General features: G+C 45.4%; 1 protein-coding gene across 6 annotated transcripts in view; it reads right to left on the bottom strand.

Annotated features, from left to right (window-relative positions):
- Nucleotides 1-22,891, bottom strand: part of LOC143983983 (mitochondrial ornithine transporter 1-like) — a 194,244-nt gene that overhangs the window by 11,659 nt on the left and 159,694 nt on the right. For 4 of the 6 annotated variants that reach the window (XM_077484201.1, XM_077484205.1, XM_077484202.1 and 1 more), the window contains 2 exons: nucleotides 3,925-4,022; nucleotides 1,604-1,862 (listed from right to left, as the gene is read on the bottom strand). In XM_077484201.1, the coding sequence (XP_077340327.1) occupies nucleotides 1,604-1,862; nucleotides 3,925-3,979 (314 nt within the window). In that variant the 5' untranslated portion in view covers nucleotides 3,980-4,022. Of the gene's footprint in view, nucleotides 1-1,603; nucleotides 1,863-3,924; nucleotides 4,023-14,100; nucleotides 14,242-20,468; nucleotides 20,505-22,891 lie in introns of those variants that run through there. The other 2 variants (XM_077484203.1, XM_077484204.1) reach the window with 2 other exon arrangements.

The following is a 22,891-nucleotide window of genomic DNA, read 5'->3' as shown; positions in this document are numbered from 1 at the left end:
GTAGATACCTGTATTTTCAATTACATTCTTTCTGAGCAGCCATTGATAATTACAAGTAGCTGTGTTCTGTGCTGTTTTATTGAAGTAATAATTCTCAGCTAGGCTCTATTGCTATAGTCTTAGGCCGCGTACACACGCGGGGACTGTTCGCTCAACTTTGTCCGTCAAACAGTTTCAGCGGACAGTCCGCTCAAAATTAGCATGGACGGACTTGCCCACACACGACGAACGAACAGTCCGCTGAAACCGTGCGCGATGACGTGAACGGCACGTACGACGGGACTAGAAAACGACGTCCTATACACTGCAATGCAACCTTCGGCGTGTAAATTCTTTCTGAGCATGCGCGAGACTTAGTTTGACGAACAAGCCTACACACGGGCGGACTGTCCGCTCAAACCAAGTTTCAGCGGACAGTTTTTCGGAATTTCCGAAAAACTTTGTTCGTCAGACTGTCCGCTGAAACTGTCCGCTGAAAGCCCACACACGAGCAGACTGTCCGCCGAAACACTGTTCAGCGGACAAAGTTGAGCGAACAGTCCCCGCGTGTGTACGCGGCCTTAGACTATTCTATGCTGCCATGTTACCTTGACTGAGCCACAGAGACAAAAGTCATGCAACTTTGATGTTTTGTATTATCTTGAGGTGTATGCATGCTCTTTGCCATTATTTTGCATTACATATTCTTACATATTTAGGTCAACTGCAAGTTACAGGTACTTCCTGGCTGATCATTTGCTTGATTACCCATTCTGTGACTCAAAAAGACAAAATGAGGTGCCGCTCAGGTAAAGTCCAACTAGACCACTGTGAGTGCAGGCAAGGACAGGGAGCTTGTCCTATCTCCAAGCTGCAGCAAAGTCAAAGGAAAAGATCCATAAGCTGCACACCATGAAGCAGACCCCATGTGCAGGAAGTGAGATAAATGGCAGCCTCAGCCCGGAATTTAGCCAGGCCCCGTCCCAACGCATTTCGCTCTGCCTCTTGGAGGTTAATCATGGGGATGAAGTACATGCACATGGGTCTGCTTCATTCATGTCATTGCTACCCTTATTAGCATGCTTAATTAACATATAACTAAAGGAAAAAATATATTTTTATGTTTTAGATTTAGACTTGAGAGGGATTAGAGCACCTGCGTTTTTTTTTTCTGTCTGTGCCCCTGTTGGGGAAATTCACTCTCTCTATTTGTTCTGTTTACTGTTATCACCAAAAGTAAAAGAAATTCTTAAATTTTGGGTTGTCCTCAGAACAGGAACAGAACTAGAAGGGAAATCTTCCAATGGGGATACTAGTTCTGGTGACAACTAGGGACTTCCTCACTTTTTAGGGATTTTTTTTCTCACTTCCTGTTTCGGCTATGAGACAGGAAGTGAAGGGAAATCTTGCCAACAACAAACTCTGGGTAAAAATAAATGGACAGGGTTTATAACACTCCCTTGCTCTATCTAAAATGGAAAACAAGTTTTAGCTTTAGTTATACATTAGAATGATTTCTCATCAAATATACTTATTTGTGGAATAATGTTAAAGAGAAAAATAAAATCATAAATCAGCCATGAAGGAAAGATAAAAGGCATGCATACTTAGTTTTGCCACTTACCTTAGGGGCACATTCTTTTCTAAACCAGAAATGTTCCGTACAACTCTCTGACAGAAGCCGTAGCTCATGAAGAGAACAGAGTTCTCAGATATATTGGCGAGAAGGGCTGGGCCGGTTCCTTTGTAGAATCCTCGGAAGCCCACCTGTTTGTAAGTCTTTACACCGCAGTCTATAAGCCCTCTATACAGGTTGGGGAATGTCTGCATTTTTACCTTGGCAGTGTCAAATGGCTGTCCGACTAGGACACATGCTGTTCCACCTGAAACAATCGTTTATCATATTGTTTTTATTAACTCCACATCTTCTTACTTAAAACCTTAAGCAGTACCCCAGCAAAAATGGCTAAATACCCATCTGAAATACATACATGTTGACTATTTTACTTTCCAAATGATATGTAATTTTGTTCACACAGTCTTGTAGGAACCTCTGTACAGACACCCCCCCAGTGCAGACCCCCCTCCGTGCAGACCCCCCCCCTCCGTGCAGACACCCCCCAATGCAGACCCCCGTGCAGACACACCCCCAGTGCAGACACCCCTCTCCGCGCAGACCCAATTGCAGACCCCCTCAGAAGTACAGACACCCCCCAGTGCAGACACCTACCTCCGTGTAGACACCCCCCAGTGCAGACCCCCCAGTGCAGACCCCCGAGTGCAGACACCCCTCCATGCAGACAACTCCCCCCAGTAAAGACCCCCCTCTGTGCAGACACTCCCCCAGTGCAGACACCCCCAGCAGTACAGACACCCCCCCTTACAGACCTCAGAACAGCAGTAGTCATACACACATAGCAGTGTGTGTTCCTCGAGCTTGGTTTCTCCTCCTCTGTGGATGTAAACAGAGAGGAGGGGGAGGCGGCTTAGTTCCACCCCGCTGAGGGACACAGCCGTGGCGCGGTACAAAATGCAGCAGGTGGCGTTGGCGGTGCCACTACCCACCGGTGTCACCCCTCTGGCGGGTGTCACCCGGGTGCGGCCCACACCCCCCGCACCTGCCTAGCAACGCCACTGTCTTTGTGTGTGGTTTTGGTGTTGCCTCCTCGTGGATGGGAAGGGCTATGTGTAGAACCAGTCAGATCTTAACCTAGGGAAAACAACTGTATTCTGGAAATTTCTCCCTAAAGTAATTTTAGCTAGGTAAGTTTGGTATACAATTTGGTTAATGCATGACAATCCTATTTAAAGAAGATTATAGATGCACCAAACTAGACCACCCAATATGTTCTGCATGATACTAAAGGCAGTTAAAGTAAAACTATAGGCTATTTTCTTCAGCAAGGCATGGTAATAATAACCAGTGGCGGCTGGTGCTCAAAATTATGGGGGGGACGCACACAAACTGAAAAATACTTAAACCCCCCCAATCAATTGCAGACTCACTGTGCCCCTTAAAACGCAGCCACTGTGCCCATCAAACACAGCCACTGTGCCCATAATATACAGCTACTTGTGCCCATTATATGCAGCCAGTTGCCATCAACTTAGGTTGGGGCGAGGTACAGGCGGATGGTATGTGATGTATCAGTGATTCCCCCTCCCCCACCCCCGTACCTGTACAGGTGCCCAGGAGGATGAGTCCACTCCTCTGCATGGTCTCTGCTCAGCCCGGTGCTCCTTCGCTGCCCTCTGCCCACCTGTATCCATAGCACAGACAGCCTGTGTCTGACCGACCATCCTCCTCCTCCTCCCGGGGACACAGACCACCTTCCTCCAGTGCCATCATCCGGGGCTGTACATCACTCAATCACTGCCACCGAGTACCCCCCCCCCCCACTATTCTGCACGAGCCACCACTGGTAGATTTTTTTTTTCCGCCATCTGTGTCCCATTGCTGGAAGTGACAGGAAATTCCTGCAAATTAAAGGAATTCCTTGGAGACTCCCAGGTCACCACAACTAGTGTCCCAATTGGAACATTTCCCCTTTAATGCTTTTCTGGGGACAACTCAAAATTTGGGGATTTTACTTTACTTTCAATTCCAATAGTAACCAGCATAATTAGAGAGGTTGAATCTCCTTAACGGGGGCACAGATAGCAATAAAAGCTGACAGATGTCCAAATCTATCTCTAATACTCTATTCAAAATGTTAAAAAAACATTTGCCTTTAGTTATACTTTAAAGATAAGAAAAGCTTATGACTATGTGGTTATTATAGATGCTACAAAATATACATATGGAATAGTATTGGTTGCGGTAACTAACATGCCTACTTATTTTCCAATCTTGTTTTCATACTTATGACTAAAATGTTCCATAGCAATCCACAGACACAGCTGAAATTGGCAGAAAATATTGTAGAAGCAATAGGCATTCATTACCTAAAGCACCAGCCGTCAGATCTATTGCTGCTTGGATTGTGTTGTTTGTCTTCATGTTTCATAAATTAGGCATAGGTTTCATAGGGTAACATATAGGTCTAAAAAAATAAAATAGATAAAGAAGATATTGAATATACAATGGTTGTACAGTATAATTTAGGGCTGAATTTTTTTTTATTTGAAACAACATTGAAAATACAAAAGGATGACATTGAATAGTGAAAGAGGCAGCGAGTCTGCTCAATGGCTATCGCCCACAGCTAGACTTGTGTCAATCATATAAACATAAAAGTCTGTTGGTAAGAGTCATAAGAAAATACCATATAAAGGGGAAATCAGTTCCGAAGTTCTTATAAGAAGAGTAATACACAAAATAAAGACAAGTAAAACCAAAAGAGAAGTGTGAAGCAAGAGAAGAGGGAAACAGAGGAAGGGAAAGAGGATTGAGGAGGAGAATTCTGCTGGGGAATCGGTCCACTGAGAAGATGGAAGGAAGCAGCACAATACCATTTCTTGGAGCCCTAAATCAAGGCAGGTGTGAGGGTGGCCCTCAGTGGCGGCTGGTGCTCAAAATTTTCGGGGGGTTCAAACAAACTGAAAAAAAATTCTGAAAAAGACCCCATCAATTGCAGCCTCACTGTGCAATCAAACGCAGCCACTGTGCCCATCAAACGTAGCCACTGTGCCCATCAAACGTAGCCACTGTGCCCATCAAACGTAGCCACTGTGCCCATCAAAAAAGTGGAGCCAAACAAACCACAATACCTTATATTTGTCAATGGTATTATTACCTAAAGCCAACATCTCTTCCATTCTCATGATGGCGTTCACAGTAAAAACCCATTGAAGGAATTAATTATGCAGCCTGTGTATTACTCTTCAGCCCCATACACACTATCAGTTTTTCTGCTGATTTTTTCCTTCAGATTTACCAAAACCATATAATATGAGGTCAAACCTTAGAAGTTTCAATTTGTATGCAATTAGGCAGGCCCTTGCACTACATGGTTTTGGTAAATCTGAAGACAAAAATTAGCAGAAAATCTGATAGTGTGTATGGGGCTTAAGAATAAATCTCCTTAAGAGTGGTTATTAACTTATCATTCAGTGCAGATCCAAAAACATGAGCTTTTTCCCCCAATAATTGAATGGGTTGGGTGCCATGTGGCCAGAGGTACTGTATCTCAAGGTGCTCCTTTATAGGTCAGGTACAGTAGCAAGTACAATATTGGATGACAGGGATCAGTATAGGACCATTCAGCATAAAGAAAATCAGTCTTATTAACTGTGGGAAACCTCTAATAAAAGTGGCCATGCCTGGCCCCTCTCTGACCCCTGATTTGCATGCTAGTTACTATGTTGCACGTCACTTAATCACTTTAGGTCCGGGCCATAGCCGAATGAGGGCTACAGCGTGGACCTCAATTTCCAGGAGGCCATCATAAGTAAGGGGCCAGTCCCGGCCCCTTGCCATGTGATCAGCTATCAGCCAATGACAGTTGATCACGATGTAAACAAAAGCTTGGTAATCGATCATCAGCTTATGTTAAAGGGACATCGGTCCCGAAGAGGAAGGATCACAGGCACCTCATCTGTGCCAATCAGTACCCCCTGCCAGTGGCACATATCAATGCCCATAAGTGCCACCTATCAATGCCCACAAGTGCCACCTATCAGTGTAAGCAATCACTGCCCATTATTGCCACCTATCAGTGCCCATCACTTCCACCCATCAGTGCCCATCACTGCCACCTATCAGTGCCCATCACTGCCGCCTCATCAGCGTACATCAATGAAGGAGAAAAATTACCCGTTTGCAAAATTGTATGACAAAATATATATAAAAAAAAAAAATATAATAATTTTTAATTCAGGCTTTTTCAATTTTTTTTAACAAAAAATAAAAACTGCAGGTGATCAAATACCACCAAAAGAAAGCTCTATTTGTGGGGAAAAATTATAAAAACGTAATTTGGGTACAGTGTTGTATGACCGCACAATTGTCATTCAAAGTGCATCAGTGCTAAAAGCTGAAAATTGGTCTGGACAGGAGGGGGGTTTAAGTGCCCAGTAAGCAAGTGGTTAAACAGGATTAGCTTCACTGCACGGTGACTTCGAAATTAGATCACTGTCTCAATACAACTGACATTTGACAATAGCATCAAGAATTAGGTTTATTCTTTAAGGAGTACTTCAATTTACAAAAAAATGATTGACACCCATGTCTTCAATTTCTGGATACTGGCGACCAATCATACAGCTGAGACAAGAATCATCTACTAGTCAAATGACGGTATGTTGAAGGCTGGCCGCAGGCCAGCCTGTATTTGTAGGAGGAGCCTGAGAGGGCTATTTAAACCTCCTCCTCTGTCAGGGCCAGTGTCGGTAGGTTTTCTGGGTGGTAGCATGTCATTTCAGAGCTGTGGTCGGCCGCGGCTATGGTCCCCCCCCCCCCCCCCCCCTCTCTCATCCCTGAGTCCACACTGGCTTATGGAGGCCACCCTCCCCCCCCTTTTTTTCAGCCCCATGTTCCAGCATGGAGGGGGGGGCAAGCCGTCGGCAGTGGCTTCTCCCAGAGTTCAAGCATGGGGGCAGGGACAGTCCATCTCTCCTGCTCTAAATCTCCCCACAGTTTCGTGGGGACAGCCTGCAGCCCTCCTGGTGAGGGGAGGTGGTCGGCCGCCACTGGCGCCCCTTACAGGCACGAAGCGCCCGCCGTTCTCCTCGTGGGGGGGGATGTGATCGGCCGCGCCGGCTCCCCCCACCCCTGCATATGCTGTGCACCCGACCGATTCTCCTGGCGGGGGGAGGGGGAGGTAATCGGCCGTGCTGGCTCCCCCTCCCCCCACCATGCAGTGCACCTGCCGATTCTCCTGGCGGGGGAGGGGGGAGGTAATCGGCCGCGCCGCCCCCACATAGGCTGCACACCTGCCGATTTGGCCGTCCTTCGCTTACACTCTCCCCTCCCTCAGCTCTCCAGCGGGCTGTCCGCTCGGTATTCCTGCCGGGGGGAGGGGGGGTGATCGGCCGTCCTTCGCCCACATTCTCTCCTCCCTCTGCTCTCCTGAGTGCAGTCCACCCCTCCCCCCCGGTTTTCCCTCCGGGGGGGGGAGGGGGGTGGGCGGTCGTCCTCCGCCTTTCGATCTCCCCTCGGCTCCGGGTGGCCAGTGTGCAGCCGCCCGGTGCTCGTGGGGGGGATGTTTCGTCCCCCTCCTCACACCTGCTTTCCTGGGCTCGGTTCTCTCCCCTTCTCCCCTCGCGGGTACGGAGCGCCCGCCGTTTCTGCTCGTGGGGGGGGGGGGGGAGGTTATCGGCCGCGCCGGCTCCCCCTCCCCCCTCACGTTAAAATGATGATCCGCCGATTCTCGGGGGGGGGGGGGGGGGGGGGATTCGGCCGCGCCGGTTCCCCCCCTCACATATGCAGGGGAAAAAAAAAAGGTGTGGGGTAGAAGGACTGAAGTGTTTGTTTTATGCTTCGGCGGACACTTTTTCCAATGTTAGCAATGTTTCCAGATGACCAGGTTCAACAACCCAACAAGAAACATATTTTTATCATGATTTAAAAAAAAAAAAAAAAAAAGTGATTTTAACCCTTCGATTATTTTTTAATAAGCGTGTCATAATTACCAGTCAGAATTAGATAAGTCGTGTGCTGCCAGGAGTTTTCTGCAACTTATATACATATGTGATGATGTGTTTTAGAAACATCTGTATCTATTCCAAATGTGACCTGGCAGAGCCAAAGCCACTATCCCTTCATTTCTATGTAAGACAACTGTTTTCCTATCCAACACGAAATGTGCCGAGGGGCGTTGTTACACTGGGAACTGCACTGCACTTGCTGTTCGGGCTGCGATTCCGTACAGAGCAGGAACCCTTTCTCTGCGTTTCAGGAGGCTCTGCAGCTCATTCAAATTATGTTTTACCTGACTAAACTGTAAGTACAATGTGCAAAGGGCACCCGGAGCAATTTCACGCATCTAACAACACTCCTGAGCTCCACATGGTGGGCCTCCTGAGCTCCACGTGTTGGTGGGTCTCCCCCCCCGAGCTCCACGTGGTGGGTCCCCTCCCCCCCCCGCCTGTGCTCCACATTGTGGGTTTCCTCCTCCCCGCCCTCCTGAGCTCCACATGGCGGGACCCCCCTCCTGAGCTCCACGTGGTGGGCCTCCTGAGCTCCACGTGGTGGGTCTCCTCCCCACCCGCCTGAGCTCCACGTGGTGGGTCTCCTCACCCGCCTGAGCTCCTCGTGGCGGGTCTCCCCACTCGCCTGAGCTCCACGTGGCGGGTCTCCCCACCCGCCTGAGCTCCACGTGGCGGGTTCCCCCCACCCCCCGCCTTAGCTCCACGTGACATTTCTGTCACAGCGCTCAGTCTAGCATTTCTGTCACGGCGTTCCTGTCGCAGCGTTCTGTCACAGCGTTCTGAGTTGCTTTTCCGTCACAGCGTTCTGAGTTGCTTTTCCGTCACAGCGTTCTGAGTTGCTTTTCCGTCGCAGCGTTCTGCGCTGCTTTTCCGTCGCAGCGTTCGGCGTTGCATTTCCGTCGCAGCGTTCGGCGTTGCATTTCCGTCACAGCGTTCGGCGTTGCATTTCCGTCACAGCGTTCGGCGCTGCATTTCCGTCACAGCGTTCTGCGCAGCATCTCCTGTCAGCGGTCTGTCCGGCATTTTTGTCATAGCGGTCTGTCCAGCTTTCAGTCATAGCATTCTGGCCGGCATGTCTGGCATAGCGTTTCTGCCCCTGGATGCCTGTGATAGCGTTCTGCCCCGGCATGTCTGTCGTAGCTTTCTGCCCTTGGACTTCTGTCTGCCCCTGGACTGCTGTTGTCATGGCATTCTGAACCAGGGTTTCTGTCATGGCGTTTCTGAACCAGGATTTCTGTCATGGCATTTCTAATCCAGGATTTCTGTCATGGCTTTCTCGACCAAGATCTCCGTCATGGCGTTCTCGGCCAGGATCTCCGTCATGGCGTTCTCGGCCAGGATCTCTGTCATGGCGTTCTCGGCCAGGATCTCCGTCATGGCGTTCTCGACCAGGATCTCCGTCATGGCGTTCTCGACCAGGATCTCCGTCATGGCGTTCTCGACCAGGATCTCCGTCATGGCGTTCTCGACCAGGATCTCCGTCATGGCGTTCTCGACCAGGATCTCCGTCATGGCGTTCTCGACCAGGATCTCCGTCATGGCGTTCTCAACCAGGATTTCCGTCATGGCGTTCTCCAATAGGATTTCCGTCGTGGCGTTCTCCACCAGGATTTTAGTCATGGCGTTCTCAACCAGGATTTCCGTCATGGCGTTCTCAACCAGGATTTCCGCCATGGCGTTCTCAACCAGGATTTCTGTCTTTGCATTCAGTCTCAGCGTGTTTTCGGGCTGTGCATTTCTGGCCAGGATTCTGCTGTTGCGTCGCTGTTGCAGTTTTTTTTTTCTGTTATAGCATTTCTGGCCCAAGATTTCGGCCTTTCATTTATGCCTCAGCGTTTCAGTTTTGGTTGTTACTGTCATTGCGTTTTGCCTCTGTTTCTGTCACTACGTGTCTGCTTCAGCGGTTAGTTGCAGCGTTTTCTGTCATGGTATTTTTCATCATGGCATGTCGTGTTGTCTCAGCGTTTTCTGTCTCAGCGTTTTCTGTCTGTGTTGCTGCCAGCATGCCTGTCATGGTATTTCAGACTTGGTGTTCAGTCTCAGAGTTTCTCAGAGGGGTGTTGTTCACTCAGGGCATACTCTGGTAGTCGTTCATCCTTGTTGATTGTCATGTCCCATTGTGTCTGTGTCATGTTTTGTTCCTGGGTCAGGTAGCTAGGGCTCACACGTCAGGATCTGTCACGTCTATAGATCCATACGGGCTGAGGTTTCGTTTATTAATTGATTGTTGTCCTCAATCTTCTCGCCCGTATACCATACGTCATACGTTGCATGTTCATTCACCACATCTATACGACTACCCACCACGGCCTGTGGGTACACTAGCCCTGAGTTTTCAGTTAATTACCTGCCTCTGCACTGCAGGTTACTCGGGCTCACTTATCACTCACATGTTGGGTGGGGAGGGGGGTCCGTCCGTCAGGTTCTTTTACGTGCAGTGGTCTTGACTTTTCTGCTCATGTTTCATTCTTAGTTAGGCAGGGGGGGTATGGTTGTTCTCATGTCTGGTTGTCTGTCTTTTCTCTAGTTTGTGTTCAGGTTGGGCCATCTTGGCATCCTTACCGATATCATCCATGCTTGCTATCATTTCCTTCAGCCCGGCTGGTGTTGGGGGCTAGTCGTTTGGTGCTGGTGTCTTTTCACCACTGGGCTCACCCTTGGGTCAGAAGCAGTCAAAAAAAAAAAAAAAAGTTTCCTTCAGTTGATGTCCTGTTGTGTTGAGGCCCTGGTTATTGCCCAGGGATGTATAGTCTCTCTCAGGGTGTTTGTTAAGCCACATCCCCGTGACGGTCCTTGGGGGTTAGGTTGGGCAGATGTCATAATGGTTTTGGATTCCACTCTTGGCTCTGATCTTGGTTGAACTTATTGCCTGGAATTCCACTTAGGGACATCAGTCCAGTCGTCTTTTCCGATCCCCAACTTGTTCCAAGTAGGGGGGGCTTGGGTATGTCTGTTTCATGCCATGGGGACTATTTCTCTGGGAGGGGGTTTGGCCCTCCTTGGTTCAGATTTCTGTCCCAGCTGTTGGGTTCAGGCTATAGCATGACCCAATCATATCCTGTGGGACCTGGGACCTGGGTCCTGCGTCTGGTATGGTTTCTCCAGGTTGACTGTATTATTGCCATGATGCATGGGCCTTATCCGCTTACTCCGTCACATCCATCAGGTTTCCAGCTTTTCACACTCCTGCTAGTGGTCTTTTGCCACTTACCCTCTTGGGGGGGTGGGGGGGTATGTCCCTGGGCTATTTCACTGGTGTTCATTGGGGTATTTTGCGATCTTTTGCAGGGGTTTTCCTCGGGCCAGGCCTTGTTCCATTCCCCTCTCATAGCCTCTCATTTCACAAGCAGTTCATTCTCGTGTCTGGGTGTCATGGGCATCTGGCTCATTTCAATCTTTCAGGGGATGTTCAGTTGGGTTTAGGGTAGTGTCACAGGTTCGATAGGGGGTCATCGCCAAGTCAGGAGTCGGTGTGTTCTTTTGCCTTTGCGAACACTTTCCAGTTACTTGCTGGATATGTACTGCTGCCGTCCGGGAGCACACCTTTATCCGTGATGGTTCTTTACCTTCCCTTCTTCACCTAAATTTTGTGTCTTTTGCCCTCTTCTCAGGCATACTGACCAGCTAGGCCAAGGCACACCTCAGGCCTTGGTTCTTAGGAGCATCGCATTTCCCGCTTGAAGACTCTGACTACAAGTTGAAGGCTGGCCGCAGGCCAGCCTGTATTTGTAGGAGGAGCCTGAGAGGGCTATTTAAACCTCCTCCTCTGTCAGGGCCAGTCTCGGTAGGTTTTCTGGGTTCCCACCCACCCGTTCCCCAGTTTCATACATTCTCATAGTATTTTGTTCTTATTCTTACATTCAGGGTATGCCCTCTTCTCAGGCATACTGACCAGCTAGGCCAAGGCACACCTCAGGCCTTGGTTCTTAGGAGCATCGCATTTCCCGCTTGAAGACTCTGACTACAAATGTAATTATATGAGCATTGTGAAACTGTATCTAGGGTCATTGTGAAATACAATTGGCTCTGGCATAAGGGGAGTCAGATGTCAGTCCAGGTAACTGAACACGTCACGTGGCCTATATAGTATAGCAACACAGTTTACTGAGGATTCTTTAGTAGCTCTAATGAAATCAATTACCTTAAAATTTAAAAAATGGATAGGTAGAAAAGGGGTTGCTTTTTTTTTCTAACTGCTTGAAAGATTTCCATTCCCTGCCTGTCTCAATGACCAATGCCACTGGAACAGGAAGAAGGGAAGAAGGGGAGAACCCCCAAAGTTCAGACCTTGACAGCAATATAAATCTGGCAGAGGTTCTAACACTTTCCCACTGCACTAAAAAAAGTTTTTTTTTTTCACTTTTTTTCTATTTGATATGAAAACATTGCATAGGCTGAAGTAGAGCTGTATGATTCTGGCTAAAATGAGAATCACAATTTTTTTGCTTAGAATAAAGATCACGATTCTCGTGATTATCTTTCACATTACACAAAAAAAAAAAAAAAAAATGGGCTAGCTTTAATTTCATTTTTTTTAAATTCATTCAAGTTTATTTTTCCCCAAAAAATTGCATTTGAAAGACCGCTGCGCAAATACAGTGAGACATAAAATATTGCAACAACCACCATTTTATTCTCTAGGGCCTCTGCTAAAAAAAATATAATGTTTGGGGCTTCCAATTAATTATTTAGCAAAAAATTATGATTTTAACTTTGTAAGAAACAAGTGTCAGAAAAAGGTTTAGACTTTAAGAGGTTAAACTTCCCTCATGTCAGACCGAAGTTCATTACTTTGATCTAAGAAGGAAAAGTTACATGACAATGTTGTGAAAACCTTGACAGGCTGCCCATTTTTTTTCTTTTGATAGCTGAGTGAGCAGAGAACTCTCTACACTTGTTACATGAATGAATCGGGAAATTCTGCATAGAGATTGTGAGGGGGTTAAATAGAGAACCCAAATTTTAACGATTAATTGTGCAGCTCTAGGCTGAAGAAGCTTTGTTGATTGCAGTAACACGGAACACAAATAAAACAAGGAAACAAACTTTATGATTAAGCCTAATTTTAAATGAAATGCATCTGAGAAAGAGCTTGGTGGGGTGAGTGCGGTCCTTCATAAAGTGAAGGTCCTTCATTCTTCATAATAGCATTACGAAAGAGAAATAGAGCCTCTGCCAGTTTTTTTCGTTATCTGCATTCTTGTAGTAGCTCTTCATTACAAGTTATATATAAATTATTTTGTCCTGATCATGAAAAGATTTTTCAGTGACCGACTATTAAAGAAATATAGATTTACATTTTTTTAATGATTCAACTGAGTTTTGATTATTTGTAGCTACTGTAGCTAACATCTAGACCAGCCATTCTCAACCTGGAGTCTGTGGAACCCTAGGCTTCCTCCAGAGGTTGCCAGGGGTTCCTTGAGCTTTGACTGACTGATCTCCCATCTGATGGTGAAAGCCACTTGGCAGAGCTAGCAGCATGACACCAATGATCTTTTTACCCATCTGTATGAGCAACATTTTAATCACCACTGTAGGGTTTGCATTCCTCCCACTAACCACCACTGTAAGGAACATTCTTCCCACTGACTACCAATGTAAAGTTGGCCATACACAAATCATTTTTTCTCATTGAACCAGGATCCGAATACACTGATGGGCTCTGCCAGCTATAGCCAAATGTGCTGATCGAGAGAAATTATTTTAATAGGCTGGTTGATAGATTGACTGCCCATACAGGAATTAACATTTGTCTAGTCCCTACTGAACCGGCTGAATTTCGATAAATGTATGGCTGGCTTAGGGATTTTCTCATGGGCCACCAATGTAAGGAGCATTCCTCTAACTGACCATCAAAGCCAGAGGCATTGTTCCCACGGACCTCCAATTGATTGGTTTAAACAGGAGACCTTACAAATGATTCCCCTTTGGGGAAAAAAGATATGCAAGGATGATGTCGCCTACACACGACCGTTTTTTCCGTCAGAATAAACTCTGGTGGTCTTTCCAACACAGTTCCGACGGAGTTCCGCTGAAACGGACTTGCCTACACACGATTACACCAAAGTCCACTCGTTTAGAACACGGTGACGTACAACACGTACCATGGGACTAGAAAAAGGAAGTTCAATAGCTGCCCTTGCGTGGTTTTTGGTCTATTGGAATAGTATACAGAAGAACGGTTTTCCCGATAGGAATTGATTCCGTCTGAAAGATTTAAAACATGATCTATTTCTGAGTCCGTCAGAATTTTTGAAAAAAAAAAAAGTCAGATGAAGCCCACACACGATTGGAATATCCGATGAAATGATTCCATCTGACCTTTTCTGCTGGAAAGTCCGGTCGTGTGTACGCGGCATTAGGCAAACATTTTGGCCAACAAATAAATACTACAGCGTGATAAAAGTAGTGAAAAAATTAAATACTACATATATTTAGGATATATAATAAGGTGATCATGATAAAGGACTTAAAATAAGGCTTGATGAAGGGATTCATAAATAAGAGAAAAGTATGTTACAGACTCACCGTTTTGTTTCCTGTCAGGTCTGTATGACTGACAATGATAGCACATGGATATGTACTTTCTATTTGTTTGAACTGTCTTCTAATCCCTGTCACTAAAATGACACTTTCCCCTCTGTCTGTTTGCATATTCCATTGTGACCCTTTCACAATTCATTCATCACATGTTCTGTTATAAAAAAACTGAGTTCTGAGGTGAATCAGGACAACATCTCTCAATGTACTGATAATTGTAAAAATACATAAAAAAAAAGTGCACACTGGCTGCTTTATTTAGTATAGTCAAGGATAAAATAATAATATAAATATAGCATTAACATTTCCTTTTGTATAAAGCAATCTCCTGTTTGATGAAAAAGCCCGTTTACTAACCTCAGTAGTTTAAGGAGAAATTTCCAGAAACAAGTGGATGACTCATAGACCATTTCATCTCTTACTGGATGGTTCAGTCTAAAGCACATGTGTCAAACACAAGGCCCAAAGGCCTAATTTGACCCACCAGGTCATTTCCCGTGGCCCTCGCACCCAGGGCTTTTTTTTCAGCCAGAACCCCTAAACTCTGCACTCTGTATACATCACACCCCTGAACTCTGCAATTTGTGCATAGGGCACCCCTAAATTCCACATTCTGTGAAAAGGGGAACTTCTGAACCCTGCATTCTGTGCAAAGCGCACCCATGAACCCTGCACTCAGTATGCACTGCATCCCTGAATGCTGCACTATGTACACAGCACACCCTTTAACTCTAAGGTGGAGCATGGTTGAGTTCCTGCACCTATTCTCTGAGGAAAAAAAGGCATGGATAAATTTATATAGTCTTACCAATAGAATCATAATGCTGATATGGCCTAGAATGAAATTAAGTTTGAAACCTCTGGTCTAAAGCTTCAGTCAGACAAATGAAGCCTCAACCAGAGACCAACAGTTCGCAAGACGTTCACTGGAGAATGAGCAATTTCCCCCCTGGGCAACAACAGACACCAATGATCTTTTAGCTATCTGTAAGGGAGACATTCTGTCCATTGACCATCAATGTAAGGGTCATTCTGCCCACTGAGCCAGGTGTGTACACAGACTGCCCTCCCATCCAATCCACCTAGATGGAGGGGGCAGATCTCCTCCTGTATTTTTTAGTGGACCGTATTAGATTGGAGGTAGGTGGGTATAAACGGACACCCCCGCCAGTCCAAATAGGGGGAATGGAGGATTCTATCAGGTCCATCTGAAAATCTGACAGGAAGACCTGATCGGACCCTTCGTGTGAAAGGGGCTGTAAGGTTTACAAATAATTTTAAAGCCAGTGCAAAAATGTTAAAATCCAGATGTAAAAAAAGAAAAAAAAAAAAAAAGAACATTGCAAGCCCTATGAAACTGGGTCATAGGGGAGCCTGCCGTTTTCTCTTTTAATGATTAAATGAATTAGATAGGTCAAGGAGTGCGCTGCTACAACCTGAGCAAACATTATCAAATTCTTCATACATAAAGGAGCTCAAATATTAATATAAAATACAATATTTAACCAGTTTTTTTTATAAAAAAGCATGTTTTATTAATCCTTCATTGTTTGTTGATTAAGCATTGATTTCAAGCAATCATGTGAATAGAATTTTCTAAATAATCACAATAAATGCTGCAAATTCATTCCCTATGCTGGGAGTTGGAACAGGATAAAAAATGTTAAATTTGATGAAATAACTACCATACACAAGTTTAAATGACTTTGTTTTCTGCTTTTTTTTTTTTTTTTTTTTGTAAAGGGAGTGGGTGTAATGAGTGTTCATGTTTTCTGTACACTAAACTTTTTTTTAGTTGTAGAAATACATTTTTGATAATTACTAAGCAGCAACTTGTCTGCACTCCTTGCTGGGAAGCCAGAGTGGTGCAAGGCCCAGAGGTAAAATGCCTGATGTTGACTTACAGAACACATCTCTGACATAGAATGTTTGACAGCGGGGTATTCACCCCTGCTCACCCTGACTACCTGTCCACTGTGCCCATGTATTTTTCACCTGACTCATGACTTGCTGAGGAATTGTAAGTAAAATTCTGCATTTGACAAGTGCATCTCATGCTTACGACTGTTTGGGCGTTTATCCCTAAAAAGCCTGACTGTCACAACCAAAGCTAAACAGAATCTCAAATTTTGTTTAAATGCACATTAAGCCACGCACACACGGGCGGACTGTATGGCCTACTTAGTCCGTCATACAATCCGACGGACAGTCCGTCCTACTTTCGAATGAACGGACTTGACCACACACGGATGCACAAACAGTCCGTCGAAAGCTTGCGCGATGACGTGTACAGCACGTACGACGGGACTAGAAATAGGAAGTCCAATACACAGCAATTCAACCTTTCGCCGCGTAAATCCTTTCTGAGCATGCGCCATTCTTAGTCCGTCGAACTAGCCTACTGACGAGCGGATTGTCCGCTGAAACCAAAGTATGACGGACAGTATTTAGAAAAATCCGAAATACTTAGTACGCCAGACTGCACGCTGAAAAAGTCCGCTGAAGCCCACACACGAGCGGACTGTCCGCTGAAATGTGTTTCGACGGACTAAGTAGGCCATACAGTCCGCCCGTGTGTACGCGGCCTTAAATTTAAAAATGTGCCTTGACTGAAAAAAAGTTGAGAAACACTGGTTTAGATCAGCCATTATCAACCAGGGTAGTCCCCTAGGGTTCATCCAGAGGTTGCTAGGGATTCTTTGAATTGTAGCTGATTGACCTCCCATCTTATGGTGCCTGCATCTATCCAAGGCCAATGCCACTTGGCAAAGCCAGGAGCATGCCCCAGAAGAAGTCCAATTGTGACGAAACTGGTCGGGCAAGGAAACCCTAACCTATGTCACTGTGATTTTTAAGCTTTTGTGTTTGCTGCAGCTATTTTATTTTCATGCACCTCTAGTGACTTCATATCTTAAGTGCATTTGCTCCTAATGAATACCTAAGACGTTTTTACACTATCGGAGGCCCCTTGTTTGTTTTTTGGGTATTGCTGGGTTGCCATGACGGTTCAATCTTAGTGTGGGAGGAACGGCTAGAGAGACATGGACTGCCTACACTACATCTTTTGGATGCCTTATCAGCAGATACATCCTGAGCGAGTTTGACCTTCCATAATTAGAAGGTCCACCATGTGGGGTAAGAGTACTCCTTGTCTAAACGTTGGTGATGTCACTTGGTGGAGGATATCATTGGATATCACATATTTTGGAAACTTCAATTCAACACTCACTGTTGATCTTAATGCCTCATTCAGATCACTTGTTGGACTATGATCACTTATTAATGTATATCTAGCACAGCTTTTTCCCATTTTTCCAAAGCCAGGAACATGACCAATAATATGTTTAATGAATTGTAATGGTGGCATTGTGATCACCACTGTAAGGGTTTTGTTCTTCCTACTACCCTATATGACTATCGGTGTATAAGGAATTTTTCTCATTGCCCCCAGATAAATTGATTTCAGTAGGGAGTTCCCCTAAGACCTGAGTATTGTTTTAGGGTTTCTCTGAGGTGAGAAGGTTGAGGAAGGCTTGTTTTGATAATGACCATATTGCTTGTCTAAGGCCGCGTACACACGGGCGGACTGTATGGCCTACTTAGTCCGTCGAAACACATTTCAGCGGACAGTCCGCTCGTGTGTGGGCTTCAGCGGACTTTTTCAGCGTGCAGTCTGGCGTACTAAGTATTTCGGATTTTTCTAAATACTGTCCGTCATACTTTGGTTTCAGCGGGCAATCCGCTCGTCAGTAGGCTAGTTCGACGGACTAAGAATGGCGCATGCTCAGAAAGGATTTACACGGCGAAAGGTTGAATTGCTGTGTATTGGACTTCCTATTTCTAGTCCCGTCGTACGTGCTGTACACGTCATCGCGCAAGCTTTCGACGGACTGTTTGTGCATCCGTGTGTGGTCAAGTCCGTTCATTCGAAAGTAGGACGGACTGTCCGTCGGATTGTATGACGGACTAAGTAGGCCATACAGTCCGCCCGTGTGTACGCGGCCTTAGACAAGCAATATGGTCATTATCAAAACCAGCCTTCCTCAACCTTCTCACCTCAGAGAAACCCTAAAACAATACTCAGGTCTTAGGGGAACTCCCTACTGAAATCAATTTATCTGGGGGCAATGAGAAAAATTCCTTATACACCGATAGTCATATAGGGTAGTAGGAAGAACAAAACCCTTACAGTGGTGATCACAATGCCACCATTACAATTCATTAAACATATTATTGGTCATGTTCCTGGCTTTGGAAAAATGGGAAAAAGCTGTGCTAGATATACATTAATAAGTGATCATAGTCCAACAAGTGATCTGAATGAGGCATTAAGATCAACAGTGAGTGTTGAATTGAAGTTTCCAAAATATGTGATATCCAATGATATCCTCCACCAAGTGACATCACCAACGTTTAGACAAGGAGTACTCTTACCCCACATGGTGGACCTTCTAATTATGGAAGGTCAAACTCGCTCAGGATGTATCTGCTGATAAGGCATCCAAAAGATGTAGTGTAGGCAGTCCATGTCTCTCTAGCCGTTCCTCCCACACTAAGATTGAACCGTCATGGCAACCCAGCAATACCCAAAAAACAAACAAGGGGCCTCCGATAGTGTAAAAACGTCTTAGGTATTCATTAGGAGCAAATGCACTTAAGATATGAAGTCACTAGAGGTGCATGAAAATAAAATAGCTGCAGCAAACACAAAAGCTTAAAAATCACAGTGACATAGGTTAGGGTTTCCTTGCCCGACCAGTTTCGTCACAATTGGACTTCTTCTGGGGCATGCTCCTGGCTTTGCCAAGTGGCATTGGCCTTGGATAGATGCAGGCACCATAAGATGGGAGGTCAATCAGCTACAATTCAAAGAATCCCTAGCAACCTCTGGATGAACCCTAGGGGACTACCCTGGTTGATAATGGCTGATCTAAACCAGTGTTTCTCAACTTTTTTTCAGTCAAGGCACATTTTTAAATTCTGCAAAATCTCAAGGTACCCCATTCTAAAATTTGAAAAACAAAATAGTTTTACATATCACAGCATCAGCCACACATATAGGCCACCATTTGGTTAGAGGTCATTTATTCATCCAAATACACTTCCGCACACTGGTATTGACTAGCATTCCAACTTTTCCATCTTCGTTTCTCACCCTCACTAAGCTAATGTGACTGATGATGGAGAGGATGCTGTGCAGGCACCCAACATTCTCAATAGCAGTACTAGGGTCGTTGGTTCGAATCCCAACCATGGCACTTCCAGCTTGGAGATTGCATGTTCCCCATGTGCCTGCGTAGGTTTCCTCCAGGTACTTCGGTTTTCTCCCACACTCCAATTAGCTCCTGTCTAAATTGGTCCTAGTATCTGTATGTATGAATGTGAGTTAGGGACCTTCATTTGCAAGCTCCTTGAGGGCAGGGGCTGATATGAATGTACAATACAGTATATGAGTAAAGCTCTGCATAAATTGACAGCGCTATATAAGAACCTGTAATAATATTACAAGATGACGTCATTGATTGTTAAGAGGCTGGCAGAGAGAAGGCTATAATGGTGCACAATGAAAACCTGTGGCTTTGTGTAACTAAAAGGGGATCTTCAGGCACCCACTGACTTGTATACAATTTTTGGGCAATTTTTGGGCATTTTGCCAAGGCACCCCTGAAAAAAACCCTGAAGGCACCCTGGATGAAACAGGCTGATCTAAACTATCTTTAACACATCTTTATTACCGCTGACCAGATAGAAAATACTACACATACTTGTAAGGGCAGTGATGCAACACAGGGTGGGTATATTTGCCCTGTGTCCTCAGTGGATGACAAGGCTGCACTTTCTTGGAGTGCAGGCTTTGGGTTTGTACTGCAAAAGTGAACCTCCTTGAGTCCTTTGATGCAACAAGCTCTGAAATTATGAAACTCTGTTTGTTATTCTAGCAAGTTGATGTCCCTTCCTCTGTGCTGACCATTCTTGATAACCCGCTCTTACCTCCAGGAAGAAACCAGGCAAGGTAATTTTTATGGTGGACCCGACATGGCTTCACCCATATATACAATTTCTTGACCTCTGGCCCTTTTCCCACTTTGTCCACCCTACAGGAATGTTCTGAAGCTCCTGCAACTAAAGATTACCAGTATTTCCAACTTTGCCACTGGATTCTACCCCTACATAAATTGTCTGCATTTCCATATAATAAGACAGTATTTGAGCATATCTGCCTACACACCGTGGGATGGCTCAGGTTAATTTCTACCCTTTATGCCACATTCAACAATCGAGACCCTCTAGAATACCTATCATATCACAAATTGACTGAAAAGTGTTGATTCAAATTTTGTAGGTTCACAACATACCTGTCCCTTTGAATGCTATGAGTTGTGTATAGGATACTGTGAAGAAAAAAATAAAAGTAAAAGCACAAACAAAAATATAACCAAACATTAAACTTAACTTGCAGTGGTAAACATTTCAATGTACCGTATATACTCGAGTATAAGCCGAGATTTTCAGCCTCTTTTTTGAGGCTGAAAGTGCCCCCCTCGGCTTATACTCGAGTCATCGCTGTCTGCCCGCTCGATCAGCGTGTCGAGCAGACAGACAGCGGCCATTCTATGATTCAAAAGCCGCGCCTCCGGCTCCGCCTTCGCCTGTGATAGGCGGAACACTGAATTTCCCAGCAGCCTGTGTTCCGCCTATCACGGGCATCGTCTCATCCTCGTACTACGGACGAGGATGATACGACGTCCGTGATAGGCGGAACACAGGCTGCTGGGAAATTCAGTGTTCCGCCTATCACAGGCGAAGGAGGAGGCGCGGCTTTTGAATTTTACAATGGCCGCCGACGAAGAGGGCACGGGACGGAGGCAAGGCAAGGCACGGCACGGGACGGGACGGGACGGGACGGGACGAAGTCAAGGCACGACACGGGACGGAGGCTCGGGACAAAGGCTCGGGACACAGGTAGGCTGGACACACTCCATTCCCATAGCTAGTTGCTCATTTAAAAGTTTTTTTTTTCCAGCCAAGTGTTGATGCTTTGTAAGTGCTTTATTTGTGCTTGTACACACCTTTTGTTAAAACTCTTATGTCTTCACTTAGAGTAACCTCAAGATTTTCTTCCAGCTGCTTTTCTGATTGCTATTTGTTCTCATCAAAGGTTCTCTGAGTCCTCTGCAGAAGTTGCTTTTAATCACTGGAACATTGTGCAGTCACAGGTCATCTCACTGTAGAAAATACACCCTTGTACTTTTATTTGCGAAGATTTAGTGGGAAGGTCTGAGCCTCATATCTTTATATGAAACATCATAACTATGTCAGAAAACACATTTTATTGTCTTTAATTTACAGAAGACTTGAATAAGAATGCCACAGGCAACAACTGAATGATGAAACCTTCTAGGAAATAAAAATAAATAATACTCTGAGGGTGAAATTATATATACTGAGCCCAGCCCTGACAATACACACACACACACACACACACACACACACACACACACACACACACACACACACACACACGGATGGAGACACACACACACGGATGGATGGATGGATGGAGACACACACACACAGGGATGGATGGATACACACACACACAGGGATGGATGGATGGATGGAGACACACACACACAGGGATGGATGGATGGATGGATGGAGACACACACAGGGATGGATGGATGGATGGATGGAGACACACACACACAGGGATGGATGGATGGATGGACACACACACACACAGGGATGGATGGACGGACACACAGGGATGGACGGACACACACACAGGGATGGACAGGCATGTCTCACCCTCGGCTTATACACGAGTCAATAAGTTTGCCAGTTTTTTTGGGGGTAAATTGGGGGCCTCGGCTTATATTCGGGTCGGCCTATACTCGAGTATATACGGTATACTGCAACATTAGAATGGGGAATTAGTTCAAAGGTCAGCTGTTCCAAAGATTTAGTATCGCATGGCACGGCAGGCAAGCTGATAGATCGGTTTCCTATAGATAGGATTGTATTTTGACCGGATCTAGTCAATGAAAGCTAATGCCATTGTGGCGTAAGTTTCTCCGGATTCTTTTTAGCTCCGATAGGTGGAGTTGGTTCGGGGATAATACCCCATGCGTGAAGTAACTTAATGCCTTGTTCCACAGAAGTGATTGTATGGTAGGTGTCGTTCTTCTGTATCAGTAGTTTAGATGGTTGTTTCCAACGGTATTTAATTTTATGATTACGCAGAGCTTTTGTAATCGTGGAAAGTTGTCTTCTCATATCTAGAGTATGTTTAGACAAGTCAGCATAAATCTGGATTGTATTATATGGTTGTGGAAGTTGTCCTAGATGTCGCACTTTATATAGGATTTGTTCTTTAACATGGTAGAAGTGTACTCTAAGTAGTACATCACGTGGTATCTGTGGAGGGAGAAATGACGGTTTCGGAATCCGATGGATACGATCAATTGTGAGCTCTAAGGCTGGTATAGCTGGCAGCAAGTTGGAGAATAAGTCAGTGGCATATTTTTTAAGATCAGACCGCTGTATATTTTCAGGGATACCCCTGATTTTGAGATTGTTCTTCCTTGAGCGGTCTTCTAAATCTGCGATTTTAAATTTAAGCCACTCTTTTTCAGCTTTATTTTCTTCATGAGCATCTATTAAATCATTAATAGTATTGGTCATGTCTCCCATAGAGTTCTCAATAGTGTGTACTCTTTCACCTAAGGAGTTCACTGCTTTGGAGAATTGATATGTGAGTTGTAAAATATCCGTATGA

The sequence above is a fragment of the Lithobates pipiens genome, unplaced genomic scaffold (genome assembly GCF_037356315.1).
Source record: "Lithobates pipiens isolate NorthernLeopardFrog02 unplaced genomic scaffold, aLitPip1_a1.2 Scaffold_16, whole genome shotgun sequence".
NCBI lineage: Eukaryota > Metazoa > Chordata > Amphibia > Anura > Ranidae > Lithobates > Lithobates pipiens.
Note: the sequence above shows the minus strand (reverse complement) of the source record. Positions and strands in the feature narration are given on the sequence as shown.